Source organism: Schistocerca piceifrons, chromosome 1 (assembly GCF_021461385.2).
Source record: "Schistocerca piceifrons isolate TAMUIC-IGC-003096 chromosome 1, iqSchPice1.1, whole genome shotgun sequence".
NCBI lineage: Eukaryota > Metazoa > Arthropoda > Insecta > Orthoptera > Acrididae > Schistocerca > Schistocerca piceifrons.
The window spans coordinates 324,744,047-324,767,145 of NC_060138.1; the positions used below are offsets into that span (position 1 = coordinate 324,744,047).

Consider the following 23,099-nt stretch of genomic DNA (forward strand, 5'->3'; position numbering starts at 1 on the left):
TTTTCCAGTTTTTAGATTTGGTCTAACCTTTTATGCCTTTAATGTGTGTGTTGTAACTTCCTTGTTTTATAGTCTGACTCCCCTAACGGGATCCATCCACTTTTAGCGGACCCTCTTTCTTCTGTCAGTAACTTTGGAATCATGGGCCTGACGAGCTCGCCATTTGGTCCCATAAACCCTCTCAATCAATCAATCAATCTCAAAAATTGTCAGTGAAAAATGCTAAACTTGTCTGGAAATTAGGAAATATCAGGGAATTTCACTTGGGGAGATTTATGGCAACCCTGATACCAATTTAAAAAGCTGTGCAATGATTCCAGCAGAGTTTGTACATGACACTGCTGCTTTCACAGGTGGCCCAACCTCTGATGAGGTAGGATAAGCCTGTGACAGGACTGGAATAGGGAGTGTTGGGTGGGTGGATTGGTTAGGTCTTGCACCTGGCTCTTCCACTGGGATACGATTCTTGCAGCAAGAGGTTGGGATTGGGAGTGGCATAGGGACGGACTAGAATTTGTGGAGGTTGAGTGGGTAACAGGACACCACTTTAGGAGGGGCGAGAAGGTTCTTAGGAAGGATGTCCCTCATTTTAGGGCATGATGATAGGTAAAGCCCTGATGAAGGATATGGATTATTTATTCTAATCTGGGGTGGTACTGAGTGATGAAGGGAGCACTTCTTTGCAGCTGGTTCTTGGCTGTGGTGGGAAGATTGGGATGAGAGGAAATCACACAGACAATCTGTTTATCAACTAGGTCTGGGGGGATAGTGCCTCTCTGTAGAGGCTTTGGTGAGACCCCACAGCGTAACGGGCAAATTCTTGTCACCTCCCCCATGTGGCCAGGCTGTATGGAAGGGAATTTTTGGTGTGGAATGGATAACATGTAATGAAGGTGCTGTTGGTGTTTGGTGGGTTAATGTGGACATAGGTGTGGATGGAGTCATCACAGAGGAGGAGGTCAATGTCCAAGTAGGTGGCACACTGGGTTGAGGAGGACAGAGTGAAGCAGATGGAAGAGAAGGCATTGATGTTGTCAAAGAATGAAGATGGGGTGTCTTGGCCCTGAGTCAAAATCATGAAAATAAGCATGCTGAGGATGTCACCAAAGTCTTCACAGGCAGGCGTTATTCCCCAGATCTAGTCCACAAACAGATCTCCAGTGCCATTTCCTCTCACACCCCAACTCTCGTACCATGTCCAAGAACCAGCTGCAAAGGAGTGCCCCTTTCATCACCTAACAGCACCCCAGACTGGAAGAAATGAACCACATCCTTCATCACACCTTTGATTACCTATCATCATGCCCTGAAATGAGGGACATTGTACCCAAGATCCTTCCTACCTCTCCTAAAGTGGTATCCCATCAGCCGCCCAACCTCCATAACATCATAGTCCATCCCTATGCCAGTCCCAATCCCGACCCCTTGCCACAGGGACTATATTCCTCTGGAAGACTCAGGTGCAAGACTTGCTCAATCCACCCACCCACCATTTCCTATACCAGTCCTGTCACAGGCTTATCTTAACTCCATCAGAGGCTGGGCCAAAAGCAGCCATGTCATATACCAGCTCTGCTGTGATCATTGCACAGATTTTTATATTGATGTGACAACCAACCAGCTCTGCACAAGGATGAATAACCACTGCCAAACTGTGGCCAAGACCAAAGTAGACTACCCTGTAACACAACGTTCAACTGAACATAACGTGCTTGATTTCAATGACTCCTCCACTACCCGAGCCATCTAGGTACTCCTGTCCACCACCAGCTTTTATGAACTGCACAGATGGGAGTTTCCTTACAACACATTCTCTGGTTCTGAAATTATCCTCGCCTTAACCTACAGTAACCTACTGTTCCCACATCTGCCACACAACAGTTTCCATCCCTTCTGTCATACTGCTTCCTCCCTATTCTCATCTCCCATCCTCTTTGTGTGCTGCCCTCAGCTAATGACCCTACCCATTTTTCCCCTTCTATCCTCCTCTCCGATTTAGTTCCTCATTCCCCCTCCCCCTCCCCTCCTTAACCCTTCTAAGTATAAGTTATCTTACACTAACCAACACAATATGCAATTCACTTCTTCACAGAAAAAATGAGAACAAAAACTAAACTAAATTCTGTGCATACATAGAAACCACTACAGCTGCTGGCGTTTCTGCTGGGCTCCACAGCTGCAACTGAACTTCTTCATTCTAACAACAGATCTGCAGAATAAATGTAGTTATAGTATTCTCACAGTGGCAGCAGATGTTGCACCCAATAATAAACAATGAAACCAGATACATTAGATTTACTTGTACAGACACTGCATGCACCACCAACAGACATTACTTTCAAAGATCAAACTCCTAAGAAGATTACAAAATTCACTAACTAAAAAGTTATAATTTCTTTGGATTGTGAAGGTGTTTCTATTGAAATATTAAAATCTTATAGTAACTTGATAGGACAATGCTTAAGCTATCTTTGTAATAAATCAGTGGCATGTGGCAGTTCCCTGATAAACTTAAATATACAGTAGTAATAAATCTCTGTAAAACTGGAGATGAGAAAAACCACCTCCAGGTATAGACCTACTCTTTCATAAAGAACCATTCACAGAAAAGGCAATACAAGACCACATGAATGAGGTCCTGCCAGGGCTAAATAAGAAATATTATCCTGTTTGTATTTTTATGACCATGCCAAAGCTCTGGGTTGTGTAGATCACAAAATTATATAAGCAAACTAAAGTGTTATTCCATCAGCAGCAGGGTCTCATTGGCAGACTGTATCACAGGCAAGAAACTAACTTCAGAATAGGGGAACATATCCGTATGGGGTACCATAAGGATCAGTAGTGGGGCACTCTTGTTCTTAAACTATATAAAATATAAAATGTTCTTTTAATGACTTTAGTCTCACAATGACTCATGTTAAAACAATCAAAAATGAACTGATAGCACCAGAAATAGGCAGTAATACTGATACACTAAACAAAACACTGTATAAAATAGTCAGAATCCAGAAAACCGTGTAAAATATTCAGGATCCAGCTGGAAAAGAAAGTTGAAATTAAGTCAATGCATAGATCAATTAAACAAGAAGCTCAATGCAGTATGTTTTCCCTTAGAACCGTCTCTCATTGTGTTGATCTAAGAACAACAGTTTTGGCTTATTCTGGATATTTTCTCTCTGTGTTTTCTTTTAGAATTACCGCCTGTGGCAGTGCACTTAATGTAAATAAAATTGATTTTAGAGAAGTGTTGTCCACTTGACAAATGATAACATTACTTGTTCAGGAAATAGAGTGCAATATGCAATGATTTATGATTCTGGATTTAAAATCACCCAAACTCATAATGACTCATAAGGTATACAAATAAAAGAGTAATGTAGTGGCCTTCTGGCTACAAGAAATGGCTGAAATGACTTGTTGTTCTTCTACATGATACAACTCTTTCTTAAGTGAGAATAGAATAGATCTATTTCTAAAGAACATTGATAATGCAGATGATTTTATAGATATATACATGAAAGCACAGTGTAAAACAGATTTGAAATACAAATGCCGAGAAAGCTCCCAGTCCAGAAATGTTTGAAGTCTCAAGATCTGTCACAACAAATAATGTTAATCCATTGCTGATATATTTGGGTACTGATTTGCCCTTAGGGCATAATTGCTTACTTGTTCTAAGAAAATTGCAATTGAGGAGACTCAGTGAACTGAAATGTCTCTTCAGATTTAAGTTTGTTGTTTTTCTTCATGTAGTGTTGGTCTGTTGATCTAGTAGTAAACTGCATAGCTGGCAACTGAAGTGTTATGGATCAAATCCCAGTCAGAGCTTGGAATTCTTACTTTGCCAGAAATGATGCATTGTTCAGCTTCCACATTAAATTGTAGGTCCCCTTTATGTAGTAGAAACACTGGGGCAGGTTAGGAATCTGTATGTCACTGAAGTGATGTCCAATTGTAAGACTTGCACCAGACCACTGAACCACACAAAATTCTTGTTGTTATCTTCATATGATTGAAGACAATTTTGCTTCACCTCCATTTATGTATCCTGTCTATATTGCTTCTCACAATTTACTTTGCTAGTAATTTTTTAAACAGTGACTTCCAGATGCGTTAACATAAGATTTAATATATTGTTTGCTTCCAGATGATGTCTGATTTTCTGTACAGAGCACCAACAGATAAAATAGTGAAGTTACTTGTTGACAGAAATGTACCCGTATATATTTATGTTTTAAACACAACAGTGGAGGCATTCAAACTTCCTCAGTGGAGAAAAGTACCTCATAATATAGAACACTACTTTCTAACAGGAGCACCTTTTATGGATGTTGGTGAGTACATAAAATGTGATAATTTTTGTTCATTTTGACCAAAAGAAAAATTTCCTAATGCCTATCTTTGTTTAAAAAAGTTATAAGGTCTATTCATCATTCTAACTCAGCAATACATATTTAATCAGTCAAGAGGACACTTGAGGTACAAACATTATGACAAAATGTGTTAATGTAGTAAGCAATACTTCCTTAGAAATGTTAATGGAAAATCCTGAATAGAATGAGCAAAGGCAACTACTCACAATGCAAGAAGTCAGTGAGCAGTAAGTACTCACACATACGAGAAGTTATGGAATATGGGTATCATAGTAGATACATGTAGTGGCATGTTGCTCACTGGGGTACAAGGGAATGCTGTGACTGAGACTCTACACACCTATAAATGTAATTGAAGTGATGGATATGTATGAAGCTGGTGAGGGAGAGGAGTGAGATCAGAAAATGGTGCGCTGTAGGTGAAGGACAGGGACTAGTAGACATTGCATTCAGAAGGACTGCCATTCTAAAAGATGATAGTTTTCCATAATTCCACATTTGTACAATTCTCAGAAGAAAGGAAAACTTAATGGCTGATCTACTCAAGCATACCATTTGTGCTGATTAATATGCACTGGCATTGGATGAGTGTACTTACTCATGGACAACACTGCCACTGATGTGGTAGAATACAGAATTGACAGAAATAGAATAAAATGTGCAAGGTGGATTCATGGCATGTAATCAGATGATAAGAGTTTTCATGTGTGCTTCAGTGTGTGTACATTTTCATGTTTGTGACATGTTATTACCTCTTGAATGTAAATATGTTTCAGATTTTTTTCTCCAAATCTGTGATGACCATATCACTTAGAATCTGAGGAAGTAACATCAGCACCTCTCTACATTTTCTAATATGTGTAGTGCATCCTTATTTTATGATATGTTCTACATACTAAATGATATCTTCACTTTGTATTTATTGAACAAAATCTCCTCTTTGTGTCAGCTAGCCACTATGTTGCCTGTCTCAGATGGTTCAATAAAAACTTCTTTCATCTTAAGCCCACCAATAACACTTATACTGTGATAGCTACCATCCTTTCCAGACCAAAAAAATAGCAAGAGATAACCGTGAATTTTGACTCTCTTCTTCATGTGTAAATAATAGTGCAGTTAGTGAGGAATAGTTCCTACAATTTTTGTTGTAAATCATGCAAAAAAAAACAATTAAATAAGGTTAAACTGTCAGCTTGCTGAAATTCAGTACATTTATTTTTAAGTAAGCCTCATCATTTGTTAGCAGCCCTGTTTTAATCTCTTTTGCATCATGGATACAACAAATTATTTCCAATTTAGTCAGGAAAATAATAGTTCCTACATTTGTTACTTAAAAATAAAAATAAAAAATAAACAAGAGAAGGCTAAATTGCTTCAAAATGGATTTCTGTATCTCTGTTAAAACATTTTATGTAGTGCTATTTAATTTTCAAAAAATTACAAATACATGTGAACATTTCAGAATTCTTTCCAAGAAAACCACGCTTAGAACGCACCATGTGGACACCAAATGATCGAAATATGAGCCATTTCTTCATGAAAGCTTACACTAATTTTGCAAGATATGGGTGAGTTTACAAATGAAACATCTTCCATCACCATTGCGTCTGTGTTTTATTGAAGAACTAGAAAGTTAACTTGATCTCATTCTCCACTGTAGTGGTAATTAAAGCATGTACAAGAAGCATATTTCATGAATAATATTTAGTAACATAACATTTAGCTAATTCTAAAACATTAGTACATCATATGCACATGTTTCTTCTATAAATTATTCCAGCATCATGTCAGACATTTTTCATGTCAAACATTTTTGTATTAAATAAAACCATGAAAAATGTGTAACAGGGATTTTTTGTTGATCAGCTACTGCTAATTAATTTTTATAGGTAAATAAATCATCATAATAGACAATTGTGGATATTACTGCAAAGTAGTTGAAATGGTCAACAATGTGAAGACAACCTATGGTTTTTCATGTTGGCTGCTGTAAAGCAATCAGCTTAGATGGATGTGGGTAGCCTTTGGTGCTATAGTAGTTGTGTTCATCACACCATGATTCTGGAGTAAGTCAATCTTGAAACTCAAATCTAATATGCCACTAGTATAGGCAAAATTAGAACTGCATTTAGCAGCAGTAAAGTTAAGAACATGGTATATGACTGGTTAATATCTTCCAGATCAGGTAAGGGGTTCAAAAATACTGTAAGACTGCTACCTTTAGTAGCTCCCAATGGCTTCACAGCTCTGGAGATGTAGACAAAAGTGTGCAGACAACACGAGTTCACGAACACTGAAAATACAGGGGAAAAAGTTCAATGTAATGTTAGAAGTAGCAAGGAGGTTGATAACCAAGAAGCTGTGCTGGAAGTAGTTGTGGGAACTTGGATTAGTACAGAACTGCCTGGGTACTGAAGACCAGGTACACAAGAACCTCATTTATTTGGCCCTCATTAATCCAGATTTGTGGTTTAGCTATATATATTCTGGTTTACACACACACACACACACACACACACACATGCGCGCACACACACACACACACATACACACTCACTCGCTCACTCACTTTCTCTTTGAAGCCATTTCACTCATACACACTAAAAACACAGGAGCAAAATAACAATAATGGTACAGTTTCTTAGAACTGTAAGGAGAAGACCCATGCTGAATTTAGTAATGGTACCTGGAAGCAAGACCGAGCGAGGCGGCGCAGTGGTTAGAACACTGGACTCGCATTCGGGAGGACGACGGTTCAATCCCGCGTCCGGCCATCCTGATTTAGGTTTTCCGTGATTTCCCTAGATCACTCCAGGCAAGTGCCGGGATGGTTCCTTTGAAAGGGCATGGCTGATTTCCTTCCCCATCCTTCCCTAATCCGAGCTTGTGCTCCGTCTCTAATGACCTAGTTGTCGACGGGACGTTAAACCGTAATCTCCTCTGAAACCAAGGGAGTGATGATCTCTATGCTACTTGCAGTGCTAACAACATAACAACTGTATATATGTCATACCATACCATGTGTGTGTGTGTGTGTGTGTGTGTGTGTGTATAAAATGGAAAATCCAGGATGGAATGTAACAATGTAATGAAAAAGATAGTTGCTACTCACCATATAGCGGAGATGCTGGTTCGCAGAAAGGCAAATAGAAAGTTTTTGTTCCTTTACCACATGGTGCCCTGCTCATCACTATTGACCTAACACCCCAAATGCCCATGGCCTTACCATTATTGAACACTGCCTATCCCAACACCTGACAGATTCCAAATCAATTACCTCCTACCTAGTCACCATGACCATCTGTTTCCTCACCCACAATAACTTCTCCTTTGAAGGTGTCACCTGCAAACAAGTCCCTGGTATGGCAATGGGCACCCACATGGCACCATCTTATGCCAACCTGTTCATGGGCCATCTAGAGGAATCCTTCATAACCACCCAGAACCTTCACTTGATCCAGATTCATCAATGACATCTTCGTGATCTGGATTGAGGGTAAGGACACCCTATCCAAATTCTTCCAGAACCCAACACCTTCTCCCCCATTCACTTCACCTGGTCCTCTCAATCCCACAAGCCACCTTCCTTGATGTTGAGCTCCACTTCAAAGATGGCTACGCAAGTACGTCCGTTAATATCAAACCTAACAACCACCAGCAATATCTCCACTTTGACAGCTGCCACCCATTCCATACCAAGAAGTTCCTTCCATACAGCCTACCCACCCATGGTTGTCACGTCTGTAGTGACAAGTGTTCTTTCTTGAAATATACCAAGGGTCTCACTGAGACCTTCACAGACTATAATTACCCACCCAATCTTGTACAGAAACAGATCTCCCATGCTTTATCTCTCCAGCCACACACCACCTAACGAAGTCCCACTGTCTATCTGCAGAGGAGCATTCCCCTTCTGACTCAGTACAACCCAGGACTGAAGCAACTGAATCATTATGCTCCAGGGTTTCATGTACATCTTGTCATGCTGTGGAATAAGGAATGTCCTCCCACAGTGGTATTCTACTGCCCACCAAACCTACACAACATCCTTGTCCATCCCAATTCAGCCACTCCTCACAACCCCTTGACTCATGGCCCATGTCCTGTAATAGAACTAGATGCAAGACCATATATCCTTCTACGACCACCTACTCCTGTCCAGTCACAAGCATCACCTATGCATCAAAGGCAGGTTTACCTGTGACACCAGTCACATGATCTACAAACTAAATAGCAACCACTGTGCTGCATTCTACGTGGGCCTGGCAGCCAACAAGCTCTCTGTCCACATGAATGGCAACCAACAAACTGTGGCCAAGAAACAACAGGACTGCCTGTTGCTGAGCACATGACCCAACATGATGCCCTTCATTTCAATGACTTCTGTAGATCCTGTGCCATCTGGATCCTTCCCAGCAACACCAGCTTTTCTGAATTGCACAGGTGGGAATGCTCCCTCCAATATAACCTATGTTCCCCTAACCCTCCTAGCCTCAACCTTCGTTACCAGTCTAGCCTCTTCTCTGTTTCCATTCCAGTGCTATACAGTCCTCATTCCACCAATGCACACAGTCTTTTTACTTCTCTCCAGCACCCTGTGTCTTACCTCCCAACTGCACATAGATGCCCTGCTCTCCACCTCGTCCCTGCACACTCCCTGCAGCACTTAACCAACCCCCATCCTTACCCTGCTATCTCTCCCCCTCTGCCCCAGCTGCCAGAGACTGTGGTCATGTGTGTGTGAGTTGCATTTGCATGAGTGTATGTGTTTTGTGTGTGTGTGTGTGTGTGTGTGTGTGTGCATGTTTTGCCTAATTTTGACAAAGGCCTTGTTGGCCAAAAGCTAACCTCCTAACAGTCGTTTCATTGTGCCTTTCTGTGACGGATCATCTCCACTATGTGGTGAGTAGCAACTATCCTTTTCATTACACACACACACACACACACACACACACACACACACACACAGTTGGTTGTTGGTACAGTTGTTACGTCATAGGCACTGCATGTCATTACTACAGTCAGCATGGGTATGTTCCTTACAGTGTTAAAAAGCTGTACTATTATTGTTCTTTTGCTCCCATGTTTTCAGTGTGCATGAGTGAAATGGCTTCAAAGACAAAGTAAGCTGTTGTTTCAGTGGACAAAAGGTTGAAAGCACTACACAAAACAGACAAATGGGAACTGCTAAAGAACATGGCTTCAGATTGTGGTGCACGGACATCAACTTGCCAGACTGGAAGGAGAACTGAAAAGAACTTGAAGATTCCTGCTTCAAAATGATGATTAAAGATCAATTGCAGAACTGTGGTACAATAAAGAAAGTAAGAAGTTAAAACCAGATGAAGCATTATTCATTTGGTTCAGAGAGAAAAGAGAGCATGGTGTTACGATATCCGGTCCAGTCCCAACTTAAACAGCAAGCCAAGGCTTGGCAGAAGGATGGAAAGCTTTCAGTTACGGGTAAAAGTTTTTGGGGGATACAGTGGCTGCAAAACATCAAACATGTATACAGAAAACATGTACTGGGTAAATTAACTGAAGAAGAGGGAGATGTAGGTGTGATTTCTCTACTCAAAGACGTAAATTTTATGGTTGCATCTTCTTGTATCGAGTTACTGAGCTGTCAAGTCTGAAGTCATGGAAAAACATTATGGCCTGCTATTCATGATTCCCTTGCTGAAGTTTGTGAAGTTTTCAACACCTTTGAAGTTTCTGAATTGTCAGCAAACATTCCTGGTTGTTCAGATGTAGCCAGTAGTGATATAGATGCCTGGTTGCAGAATGACAGTGATACTGGTTACGGTGTGATGGCCAATGACAAAATATGCATTGCCACCTGTCATCCTGCAGAGGACAACGTTGTTGGTCAACTGGAGAACAAAAGTGGCACTTCGGGGGAAAAAATGTCTCATGTGGAGGCAATAGCACAGCTGTAAAAACTAGTTGTTTACCTAGCATGCCAGCTGGAAATAATTCCAGTTGAACTGATGTTAGTGAAAAATCTAAGTGATCATGCTGCTCTCAAATGCCACACAAGTTTGAATCAAAAGAAACTTACGCATAAATTTCAGTAAATAAATGTGAGTGCATTGTAGTAACTATAGAGTTTATGTGCCAAAAAACTGTTTCATGTTAGCACCAAAATCAAAACTTTGTATATTGTAGTAGATATTAGAATTTTCGTATTTAGTAGAATATTTCCACATTATCTAGATTTTTGATAATATGGATTACATCTGATCCCACCTAGTTCAGATAAATGAGGTTCTTGTGTAACTGTGGAAAATCCGGGGTAGATTGCTACTCACTATTCACTGTTCTCATTGGGCAGACATAGTGGTCATGTGTGTGTGAGTTATGCTTGTGGGAAGGTGTGTGTGTGTGTGTGTGTGTGTGTGTGTGTGTGTGTGTGTGTGTGTGTGTGTGTGTGTGAACCACTATAGAAGAAGGCCTTTCGGCTGAGAACTCACACGTTTAGCAGTCTCTGTGCTGTGCCTGTCTGTGTCTTAACGTCTCCTCTATGAGGTGAATAGCAATCTATTGTATACATAATTGTTATTGTTCCTGTGTAACAGTATTTTTAAGCCAGGTGCAAGGCTCAGTAGTGTCACCTATGAGGTAGGTTTTCTAGGAAAACATTTTGGTAAAGAAGATAATGTAATGGTTATTCTGGGGTGCGGAAAACAAATTTGAACCATAACCTTAATTATGCAACTGAGAATGACATCACTGCTGGGAGTTTTCCACTCTTTGAATGAAATGACAAGCAGTGTATGAAGTGATCCATTGAACATGTAAGTGCATAGCTTCAAGAGTTTTCCAACAGACTGAGGAGAGATCACACAGTAATGTGATTGATATGTTGCCCTCAAGTGGTCCCACCAAACATGGTATGATCTAAATCTGAAAGCTTCCAGTGAGATGTTACTTGCATGACTAATTCCCAGACCCATTCAGTAGTACCAATACACAGTCCAACCCCTATAATTCCAATATTTTCACTAGGTTTTTCTAGGGTAAATGTTTCCAAAAGGCACAACTGCAAAATAACTATATACACAGTGGCAGCTTGAACATGTTCCATAAAGAGGTCGAATTGAATACTCAAAATGTGTCTCCTACTGTAGGAACCTGTAAGACATTTGTAGCCATCCTGAAAGAGGCATCCAAGACGTGTATGCCATGGGGTTTTCATAAGGATTAATATCAGGTTGGATACGGAAGTATTACTAAACAGATATGAAGAAACTGGAGATCCACTGATTGGAAACCAAATGACAGAATTATTAAATTCCACCAGGGAACAGAGATGAGAAGAGACTACAGAAGAAATAAACTTTACATGCCCCAGTAGGAAGGAGTGGAGCCTCCTCAGGCATTTGGGCACTGTTGCTCCCCCACCGGAGAAGACAGATCACATAAACCCCAACAAAATTGCTGATCGCCAACAGGAAATTTCAAAATCTTTGTCCTCGAACAGGATATTTACCAGGGAAATGAAAAGGTAGTAACTCTAACAGCTCATTCACTCCCATGTGATTCCCAATGATCATGGGCATTCTCAATGGAAGACACAAATGAAAGTGAGAAAGACACCTGACCTGGATGGTGTGTTCCTTGAGTTCTTGAAAACCCTAGGTGCGTAAGCCAAACAGTGGCTGCTCAATTTCTACAACAAGATCGTCAAGAGTGGTGGCATCTCTAATGATTTTAGGAAACCCAAAATCCTTGCTCTTCTCAAACCAGGAAAGCCAGCAGATAGTCCATCAAGTTATTGGCCCATTGCATTGCTATGCAAGTGCCATAAACTTCTACAGAGATTATTGTACAACAGAATTTCCCCAAATACTACTCAAAATGGTGCCTCAAACTTAATCCTCATAACTCAGAAGTAAGTTCTTTCTATGGTAACAACAAGTTAGCTCACAAAAAACTTGTCATTTACTTTGGCGAAGAAAAAGTATGGCACAACACCTACCCCACATACCTAGGAGTCACTCTGGATTAATTATTGACGTATAAGCAACATCTGACAAAAACTGTACAGAAAATAAAGTCTAGGAACAACATCTTTCAGCAAACTAGCTGGAACCTCATGGGGAACAAATGGGAACACTTTGAGAAGTGCTGCACTGGCTCTAACCTAGTCTGCTGTAGTACTGCACTTCAGTGTGGTATAGGAGCCATCACACCAACAAAGTTGATGTCCAGCTAAATGAAGCAGTGAGGTTCATAACAGGCACACTGAAATGCACTCCCATTGTGTGGCTTCAGATCCTAGCCAATATCGCACCTCCTCAGCTCTGCAGAATAGCTCAAAAGAAGTGGTTAAAAGTAACCAGCCAGGAAAATTTGTCACCCCATCCAGAAAACTTTTCACTTTCCTCTACCAAATCATCTTAGGTTTTGTTGCCCTATCTGGAGAGACACGATTTGTAGGACAACTGTGCCATTGTTGCCAAATGGACTGAGCATGTTGCCGACAATAAAGAAATTAGGAACTTGGACATTATTTCACAAGCAGCAGAGAGAACTCCGGGAATGGAAGTACCCCATCAAAAATGAAGCCACCTGAACCAGTTTAGAGTAGGCACTGATAGATGTCGAGGCATGTTGTTCAAATGGGGCATGGAAAGCTCATCAGAGAGCAGCTGTGGAGCACCGAATCATACCACAGACCACATCCCTTATGAGTGCTCCAGCAGATCAATACCAGGTGGTATCATGGAGCTGCAACCTGCTTCTCCAGCAACAGTTGCTTGGCTCTCTGATCTGGATATAACTGTATTTTTATGTTTATTTTTTTACTGCACTTTTTTAGACTAGGTGTATTTCATACACAAATGTGTACCTCGTAATTGTCTTAAATGAGTACATTGTGTATCACACACACACACACACACACACACACATTGCTGCAACAATCATTGGAGAAACAAAACATGTCAGGTTGTATGGTACAAAGGGTAACAATCATACTACAATTTGTACTTCTCCATCAAAACATAAGGCACTTCGCATAACAATACTGGAAACTGATAAATGTAAAGGTATTTATACAGATGTACTGCACATAATTGAACATCAACTGGAAGTCCCAGAAACTGTTCACCGGCACCTGTATGGATACAAGTTATTATCACATTACTGGACGTATTATATGAGGAAAGGAGGAGTAACTACTTACACATAAAAGTGGGGTAAAGTCTCAGGCCGTAGATCTCAGTGAGTACTGTGTTGCACAGCTAATCTGACAGTTTATAGGCCCTCCCAATGGGAACTGTTTTAAATTTCATTAAGCAATGAGCAGAGGCACCAGCAAGTTTTAGTAGAAGTAACTGGGAAGTGATTTTACTTGGATATTTTGATAAAGCTTTCTGTTTGAGGGCACCTAGACTTATTGATGTACAGCTTTGTTCTAGCCATCACAGTAATATTCCAAACAAATAGAGGATACAGTGCAACAGCGATTGATAATTTATTTCTAAATCCAACTGTCTTCAATGAAATAGATGGAGCTTCATAATAAATAGTTTGTTTATCATACCATGATGATCAAATGAAAGCAATAAAGCATTCCTTAAATAAGGTTTAACTGAGAAGGAGAAAGTAAAATTTCATAGGCTTGTAAATGCTGACTCAATTAAACTATTTAGAGAGCATTTACAAGGTAAATAATTGCAAGAAGTTTATCAAGGACACACAGTAGATGATAAATGTAGTTCTTCCCTAAAATTATTCTTACAACATTAAAAATCCAGTTTGTTTATACATGGGATCAGGGATGTTTACAATGGAAGCTGTATCAGAATAACTTGTACGAGGAAGAGAGAGTTTTATTTAATGCAAAGGACTAGCTCTAATCAAAATTTAAAAATGCACTAAGGCACAATTGCAAAATTCTGCAGCATGTTATTTAAAAGGCAAAAACCATGTACTTTGCACAAAAAATTCGAAATTCCAAGAATAAGGCAAGGTCAGTTTTCAGCATTATTAGGCATGAAATGAATAAACTTGTCTAGGCAAATGATACTGAACTCCCAGATGACAATAACATCAAGACAAATCATGTGAAATTCAAATTATTGCCTACTTAATTCAATGAATGCCTTTTAACAGTAACTGAAAACAAGAGCACAAAAAATGGTCTCAAAAACAGAGCCCATAAACATACATAGGCAGATTAGACATACCCATTACCAGACATCAGTTTTCCCAACTCATCTGTTGCACATATCACAAAAGTTATCATGTCATTAAAAATAGAAACTCTTTTGACTATGATGGTATCTCGGCCATTAATACTAAAGTCTTGTGCTCATCTGGTAGTGCTATCCTTGATTTATACTTAATACTATGTGATGAGTCACGGTGTATTCCCCGGAAGACTGAAATATGCAGTATTAACTTCAAGTGGAGGTAAGAAACAGACCTATAATTACAGACTGATTTTCCTTCTTCCCATGTTCTCAAGAACTTTCAATAATATACTTTACAGCAGAACACTGAATCATCTTTCTGAGAATACTGTTTTAATAACAGCTCAGTTCGGCTTCTGTAAAGGCTTCTCTACCTGGAAAGCAATGTATCTTTCTGAGAATACTCTTTTAACAACAGCTTGTAACTTACTGAAACTGCCAGTTTGCCTTTGGTTGTCTCATAATCTGTTGTTTCAAATTACTCTCTTACTATTAATGCATTTGACTGACATTCATTAAAAGATACACAGTACACTGCAGCACATAGTTTTCAATTTCTCCACATTTATAAAAACACAATTTTACTGTTAGATGGTCAAAAACCTCAATATTTAAACCAGATTGCTAAGTTATACTCATTAGCAAAAAGTGTGACATTTAACTAGTGGCAGATTAGACCAGTCTACAGCTACACCTGAACTCCACAAGCCATAGGTGCTTTGTGTACCACTGTCACTTCCCCCTTCTCATCATGTGCAGTTCATGGGAAGATTGCTGGTAAACCTCCATGTGACCTCAGATCTCCCTAATTTTATCATCGTGCAGTTTGCAGTTAAGTCTTCGAAGGAAGCACTTGAGAATTCGCAATGTCCAGAAACAGATGGCCCCAGTATGCCAATATCAATAATTATTGAATGGTGCAGATGGGGCCTGAAAATGGCAATTTTGCCAAAACTGGTAGTGAAAACAAAATAAAATAACTTCTCAGTTTGCATGGCTGTTTGTCATATTTCTTTGTTAAATAAATATGGTGTGCCATAAGGCTCATTGTTAGAACCTATCCTTTTCTTGGTCCACATAAATGATCTGGGACATTGGAGGACTCTTCAAAAACTAATTTTTGCTGATGACAAAGAACATTTGATAAAGGAACCAAACACATGCATACCAGACACAGCCAGAAGAACAATGGAACAGCTTTAACACTTAATCTTACAAAATCTCGTTTTATGCAGTTCCAGACAAATGAAGTTGACCTAAAAGTACCTAAAATAGATATCAGTGGACATACACTGTATGAGGCTCCATTGTGAAGTTCTTGGGCATCTGGGTGAATAATAAATTGAGGTGGTAGTTAGTACTAGCATATGAATAAGATTTAAAAATAAATAAATAAAAAGGCTCAATTCTGACTGCTTTGTACTCAGAGATATCTGTCACTGTGTTGACCTGCAGACAGGATTGCTGGCATCCTTTGCATGCTTTCACTCAGTTCTGTCCTATGGCATAATCTTCTGGCGCATTGCAGCTAAGTATTTATTCAACAGGAGTATGCAATAAGAATATTGTGTAAAATTGATAAACAAACACCTTGCAGAAGCTTCTTCAGGGACCTAGCAGTTTTTGTATTTACATGATAATCATACTCCTTGATGGTACTTGTGGTTAATAACATTTAGGATAAATTTACAGATTCAGAACCACAACACTAGAAATTATAAAAGGATTTCATACAGTCCATCTGTATCTCTTTAGGGCTCAGAATGGAGTTTTATACTCCAATGCAGAAGTCTGCAACAAGTTTCCAGTGAACTTCAGGGAGAAAATCAGAAATCCCTTAATGTTTAGAAACAAATATTTAAAAACAAACACAAAAAGTGTATATCATCAGACATTTCTACACTTTATCAGAATACTTGGAATCAAGAATGTAAATTTTGTGTAATGTTAATATTTGTATTAGATATATTCTGACTGTCAATAAATAGAGAGCTGATAGTAGTCCATGCAAAATTACATAAATGCTTTATTGAAAGTATTACATGGAAAACAGCAACTGAGTAGTGAAGGAGGAGGAGCAGTCATTTTTTTATTACTTTCATATATATCAAATAATATAGAAGTAACTAGTACAATTATCAGTTTGTGTATATTGACACCAGTCATAATTTGTTCTTAGTATACTTTAAAGAGGTAGTCAGCAGTGGTTGCTTTCACCTGTTAATGTATCACTTGACTCTTTTCACAGCTGATGAGTGGACACACCCATTTAAAATGCTGAGCAGAAATTGCAGCAGAGCTAGTATATGAAAAGACTACTTTCATACATGGCCCTGTCTCTGATGGGGTAGGGTAAGTCTGTGAGGGGACTGGAGTAGGACATGCTAGGAGGGTGTATTGGACACATCAGTCTTCCACAAGGTTATGGCGTGCATGGTAAGCAGTTGGGAGTGGATGTGGCATAAAGATGACTGATGACTGGCAGAATACCAATTTAGTAAGGGGGGGGGGGGGGGGGGGGATTGTTGGTAGAATGTTCCTCGTTTGCGGGCAAGCCTATAAGCTCTGACAAAGCATATGATTCAGTAGCTCCCAGCATAACATGATTGATTTCAATGACTGCTTCACAATAGCACAGCATGCTCTATTTCAGTGGCTGCTTCACAATCCATACCATCTGGAGCCTTCCCTCCAACCTCAGATTCTCGGAACAACACAGATGATAGTTGTCCTTGCAACACATTCTTTGTTCTTGTAATCCTCCTGGCCTCAATGTCCACTAACACCCTGCCCCCCCCCCCCCCCACACACACACACTACCATCCTGGTATAGGACCTCTTCATCACAACCTCCTCTTCCTCTGTTCTATCACCCTTCCCAGTCCATTCCTTCAAACCATTACTGCTATGCTCTGCAAAGCATCATCGTCATGCTCTGTACGAACTCGCATGTGCACCTGTTGTCCCTTCCTCACAGCTGTCACAGCCATCAGCCACCCTTCCCCAGCAATACTTCATGCATACAAGTGCATGTGTGTGCTCTAGCTCAAAAAGGGATTCATCTGAAAGCCACAAAGTTTTCAGTCTTGTTTATATGTCTCTTGACAACTCAACATGTCTACTTTTAAGTGACAGAGCAGTAGTAGGTAGTAATATCTGTTGACTGAACTAGTCACAACTGATGCATCATGTTTATATCACCAGTTGACAGTAGTTTTATTGTCACTTAGAATAATTTGTACATTTCTTTCATGTGTGAGGAGACCTGGGAGTGACAATTTTGACTTAAATTTGAATCTGTCTTTTATTTATTGTTCTGGTTGGATGGGCAGGTTTTCTTAAAGATAGAATATTTCTATTGTAGCTGCAAATAATTTTGTGTTTTCTGGTTTATTTTACAGGAACCCAACACATACACAGATCCTGGGCCTGCACTTTGACATGGCTCGTAGTGGCCAGTTGAAGTATCTCAACCTCAATACGACATACAACTCAACAATCATGCTCAATTATCGACAGACTGAGGCCGCATTCTGGACTAATTATTTACCAACAGTCATTGGTCGCTTACTTCCAACATATCCACCATACACAGAGGTGATTGTTTTTGCTTGTTTATTATTATTATTATTATTATTAAAATGCATGTTAAATCTATTATCAGTCTGTTCAGCATTGAAACACAAGAAAAGTGTGATAAATCTGTAAAAGTTTACTCGAGAGCCAACCGCTTTTATGCAGAAAACGGGTCAGCATTTGTGCTGATAGAACAAGGATTTTTATTTATTTATTTAGTCTGACTAATGGAGTGATATGCAAGCAATTACCATTTGCTAAACCTACTGTGATAACTTTTCAGAATGATACTGTGTTAAGAGTGTCAGCAAATATTATGAGGATAACAACATTATAAACAATGGATTAGTCTCCAGAATGAATAATTCACTCTGCAGTGGAGCAGACACTGCTTTTAAACTTCCTGGCAGATTAAAATTGAGTGCTAGTCTGGTACACAGTTTCTTTTAAAGTGTCATTTACATTCCAGAATTAGTAGGACATAAATTTTCATTAGGAGTACCAAAAATACTTCTTTTACTGTTTGTTAGTATTTAATTTACCATACATTTCTTCAACAGTAAAATTGTATTCCTCCAAAAACCTGAAAGTCGGATTTTTCAGTATTTAAAAATGTTCTTGAACATTTGAAACCTGTTTTTTGGATTTTTGGAAGTTCGTTCTGTACAAGTTATGAATTTAGGAGTGTCACGCACAATATCACAAACGTATTCTAGTGCGTAGTACACTATAATAAAAAAAATGATTATCACTTGTTACAATATACTATGTTATTGATCTGTATTTTCTGCACAATCTTCACACAGTATTACAAAATGAGACAGGCATAGCCATTTTCATGTATCTTACAAAAATATTTTGTTTTATTGTTTTTGCATTGAAAACGGCGACATTGTTTGCCTTCTGGAACAACTTCCCTCTCAATGGTAATCCTAGATAGCCATGCTGCCAATCCTAGATAGCCATGCTGCCAGCTTGGGAGATTCTTCTGGTTAGCTCTCTGTGCTATGTGTGGTTCTATCAGTTCCGGACCCAGTTGCTTGAGAAATAACCTTCTTGAAATATCCGATCCTGTGTTTGCTTTGTATACTACAAACGCATTTATACCAGCAATATTCAAAGTGGCATGAAACATGTGCAATGGACAACGTCTTGTTTTCCTTGCAGCATTGTATTATGAACACATCTCATCAACCACATCCACTCCACTCTTTGTTGAATTATAGAATATAATCATCTCTTGCTTCTTCAAATTACCTGTTTCTTCATCAATTTTATTATATGTATGCATTGATAACAGCAAAATTACATGTTTATTTTTCATTGGCACATATGACACCAATGCAGAACAGAATATGGACAAATGTATTTATATTTTCTTGTGAGTCAATAATTCCAAGAGAATTTATATATAAATGGATAGATAAAAAATCAGCAATGGCAGGGGAACAAACACACAAAAGGGTTTAACTTTTACAAGCTTTTGGAGCCAGTGGCTCCTTCTTCTGACAGAACAGTTGAAGGGGAAGGAAGTGGGTTGAAGGACCAGAACCCCAGGTCAGTGGAGACTTACCAGACAGGACGAAGAGGAAAGATGATTGCGCCGGATGAGATTTGGAAACCTGAGAGCTTAAAGGTAGAAGACAGAGTACATGCAAGACAGAGATTATTCCTAAAACATCGTGGACGTGTTAATAAGTGTGAAAAGCTAAGTGCATTGTATGTAACAGAGGTGGGAGAACAGATGGTGAAAAATAGACAAGTCAGAAAATGAAAGATGTAGAAAACTAAAACAGAGTGAAGAAAGGAGTAGTTACTGTGAAGAAATGCTGAGATAGAAGGAATTAACATAAATTAAGGCCAGGTGGGTGGAGGGCACGCATGGTGAAACAGGCACCGAGGTCATGTCATGTTGTACAGCATGCTATACAACAGGATAATGTGTTTTGCCCATGTATAAGGCCAAACAGTGTTTACATAACAGCTGGTATATAACGTGTTGTTTCACAGGTGGCTCTCCCTTTGATAGTATATGTTTTGCCAGTTACAGGGCTGAATCAGATAGTGGTAAGAGTGCGCATAGGGCAATTCTTTCAATGGGTATAGTCACTGGGTGCAGAAGGAGCACAGGATCTGAAAAGAATATTGTGGAGATTGGGAGGATGACGAAAAGCTATTCTAGGTTTGGTGGGCAAAATCTCAAGACAGGTTGGATCTCATTTCAGGGCATGATTTTAGGAAGTCATGGCCTTGTCTAAGTAGCTGATTAATACGTTCAAGACCAGCATAATAATGGGTACACATGTGCTGTGCTCTGAAGTTGTTTTTGGAGGAATCAGCAATACCTGAAGTACCTGAAGATGTTGATCTCATCCTCATAAAAGGCCAGCTACACACCTTCATCTACATCAAACCTACTAAAAAACAACAATACTTACATTTTGACAATTGCCATCCTTTCCATGTCAAACATTCCCTCCCAAACAGCATTGGCATTCAAGGCAAACACATTTGTTTGGATGCAGACTCTTTACAGCAATACACCACCACTCTCACTTAAGCCTTCACTGGACGTAATTATCCCAACAGCCCAGTTCAAAAACAAATTTCCCCAGGCCATCACATCCAATCCTGGTACTGCTGATCCCTCCAAAAAATACTTCAGAGCACATCATTTATCACCCAGTATTATCCTGGTCTTGAGTGTATTAATCAGCTACTTTGACAAGGCCATGACTTCTGAGAAATCATGCCCTGAAATGAGATCCATCCTGTCTGAGATTTTGCCCACCATATCTAGAATACCTTTTCATTGCCATCCCAATCTCCACAATATCCTTGTCAGACCCTATGCTCCTTCTGCATCCATCTTCCTACCCTATGGCTCCTACCGCTGTGACCATCCCCACTGAAAGACTTGCCCTATTAGCGCCCCTACCAACATCTGTTTCAGCTCTGAATTGGCAAAACATATACTATCAAAATGAGCGCCACCTGCGAAACAACACGTTGTATACCAGCTGTTATGTAAACACTGTTTGGCCTTATACATGGGCAAAACACATTATCCTGTTGTATAGCATGCTGTACAACATGACATGACCTCGGTGCCTGTTTCACCATGCGTGCCCTCCACCCACCTGGCCTTAATTTATGTTAATTCCTTCTATCTCAGCATTTCTTCACAGTAACCACTCCTTTCTTCACTCTATTTTAGTTTTCTACATTTTTCATTTTCTGACTTGTCTATTTTTCGCCATCTGTTCATATACCAGCTGTTATGTAAACATTGTTTGGTTTTTTACATCAGCATGAATACCGCACAGTTATTAGTCAGGATGAATGGGCATAGGCAGAGGATGTATACGGGCAACACACATTATCCTGTTGCAAAGCATGCTGTACAACATGACAGTCATGACCTCGGTCCCTGTTTCACCAAACGTGCCTTCTGGATTCTTCCCCCAGACACCAGTTTCTCAGAACTCCGCAGATGGGAACTAGCAATACAACATGTCCTTGGCTCTCACCACTCATGTGGTCTTAATTTACGTTAATTCTTTCTGTCTCAGCAATTCTTCACAGTAAAAAGAAAACTACTACTTTGTTCACTCCATTTTATTTTTCTACATCTTTCGTTTTCTGGCTTGTCTATTCTTTTCTGCACCTCCACCCACATCTTTCACATACAAGGCACTTAACTTTTCACTCTTATTAACTCATGCATGATGTTTTAGTAGTAATCTCTGTCTCACTTATGATCCTGTCGTTCACCTTCAAGCTCTCAGGTTTTTAAATCTCATCTGGTACAGCCCCCAAAAGTTAAACCCTTTTGTGGGAAAACTTATTATCTGTGAAATGTTTTTCAGCAAGTATGTAGCCAATAAACCAATTCTAAAGGGTAATATACCTTCCTGTACAGTATTCTTCACTGACTCTACAGTCTACAAGTATTAGCACAACATCATCAGCTGTGGTACTGACTTAGAAGAAACCTGCAGACTGTAGTCTCACACATACTTCCAAATTTTATACACAGTGTATTTCTGTGTCTGCCATGATAAATATAATGACCTCATACTTTCCAGGTTTGGAAGAAATGTATATTCTGAAAGAATAATGTCCATGAAAAGACAGTAACGTTTCATCCATTGTAAGGTATTCACAAATTGTCTTATGTCTTGTGCAGTTTTTTGTGAACTCTCCATAACATCATGTACAGGTGTCAGTTCATCAATTTTTTATATTCCTCTCTTGTGTGAATGTTATTTTATCTAACACATTTCAAAATAAAACAAAATCTTCACAGTGACATACTTGGAGGGAAGATTTCTGTCCCTGTGGCACAAGTGTCGCAAAATTATTTTATATTCATTTTGTCTCTGGGAAGAGCACCATAAATATAAAAACACCCAAAAATGCCTTGAACTTTTCAAGTTTATTGCACTATTTGGATTACTTTTATAAAGAGGTTTTACGTGATTTGTGTAAGTATTTCCGCTCTCTATTATCAAATCCCTGGTCTTGACAATGGTGTTAGCATTTCTGTCTTCGCCACTGACACCAGACAAATGCATAATTGTATTGTGAGATATAGTATGGACATTTTGGTTGTGAACATTTTTCACCCATTTAGTTTATCCATCTCTTGACAAATAGCAAGGTAATGATTCACTGGAAGATGGACTTGAACCAGCTACTCTAGTCAGTAGAGAATCTCAATTAGCATTAGTGAATGTACTCACATTTCTGATGGGAATAACCAAATTATCTTCACTGTAACAGAGTTATCTTCACTGTCCAGCCATCTGTCAATCATGAGAACTTTTTGTGTTGTGATAACTTTCGGGACAAAAATTACAATCTACATCCAAACCACCGTTATCAGTTTCTAATAACAGTTTTTCAGTTTCTTATCCACTGAGAGGACATCGAAAAGCCATTT

At 39.3% G+C, this 23,099-nt stretch overlaps 1 protein-coding gene across 2 annotated transcripts in view; it reads left to right on the plus strand.

The window, feature by feature from the left end:
* The window catches only part of LOC124786491 (cholinesterase), a 185,625-nt gene that overhangs the window by 138,114 nt on the left and 24,412 nt on the right, over positions 1-23,099 (plus strand). For both annotated transcript variants that reach the window (XM_047254267.1, XM_047254268.1), the window contains exons 9-11: positions 4,151-4,337; positions 5,839-5,944; positions 17,980-18,175. In XM_047254267.1, the coding sequence (XP_047110223.1) occupies positions 4,151-4,337; positions 5,839-5,944; positions 17,980-18,175 (489 nt within the window). The remainder of the gene's footprint in view (positions 1-4,150; positions 4,338-5,838; positions 5,945-17,979; positions 18,176-23,099) is intronic.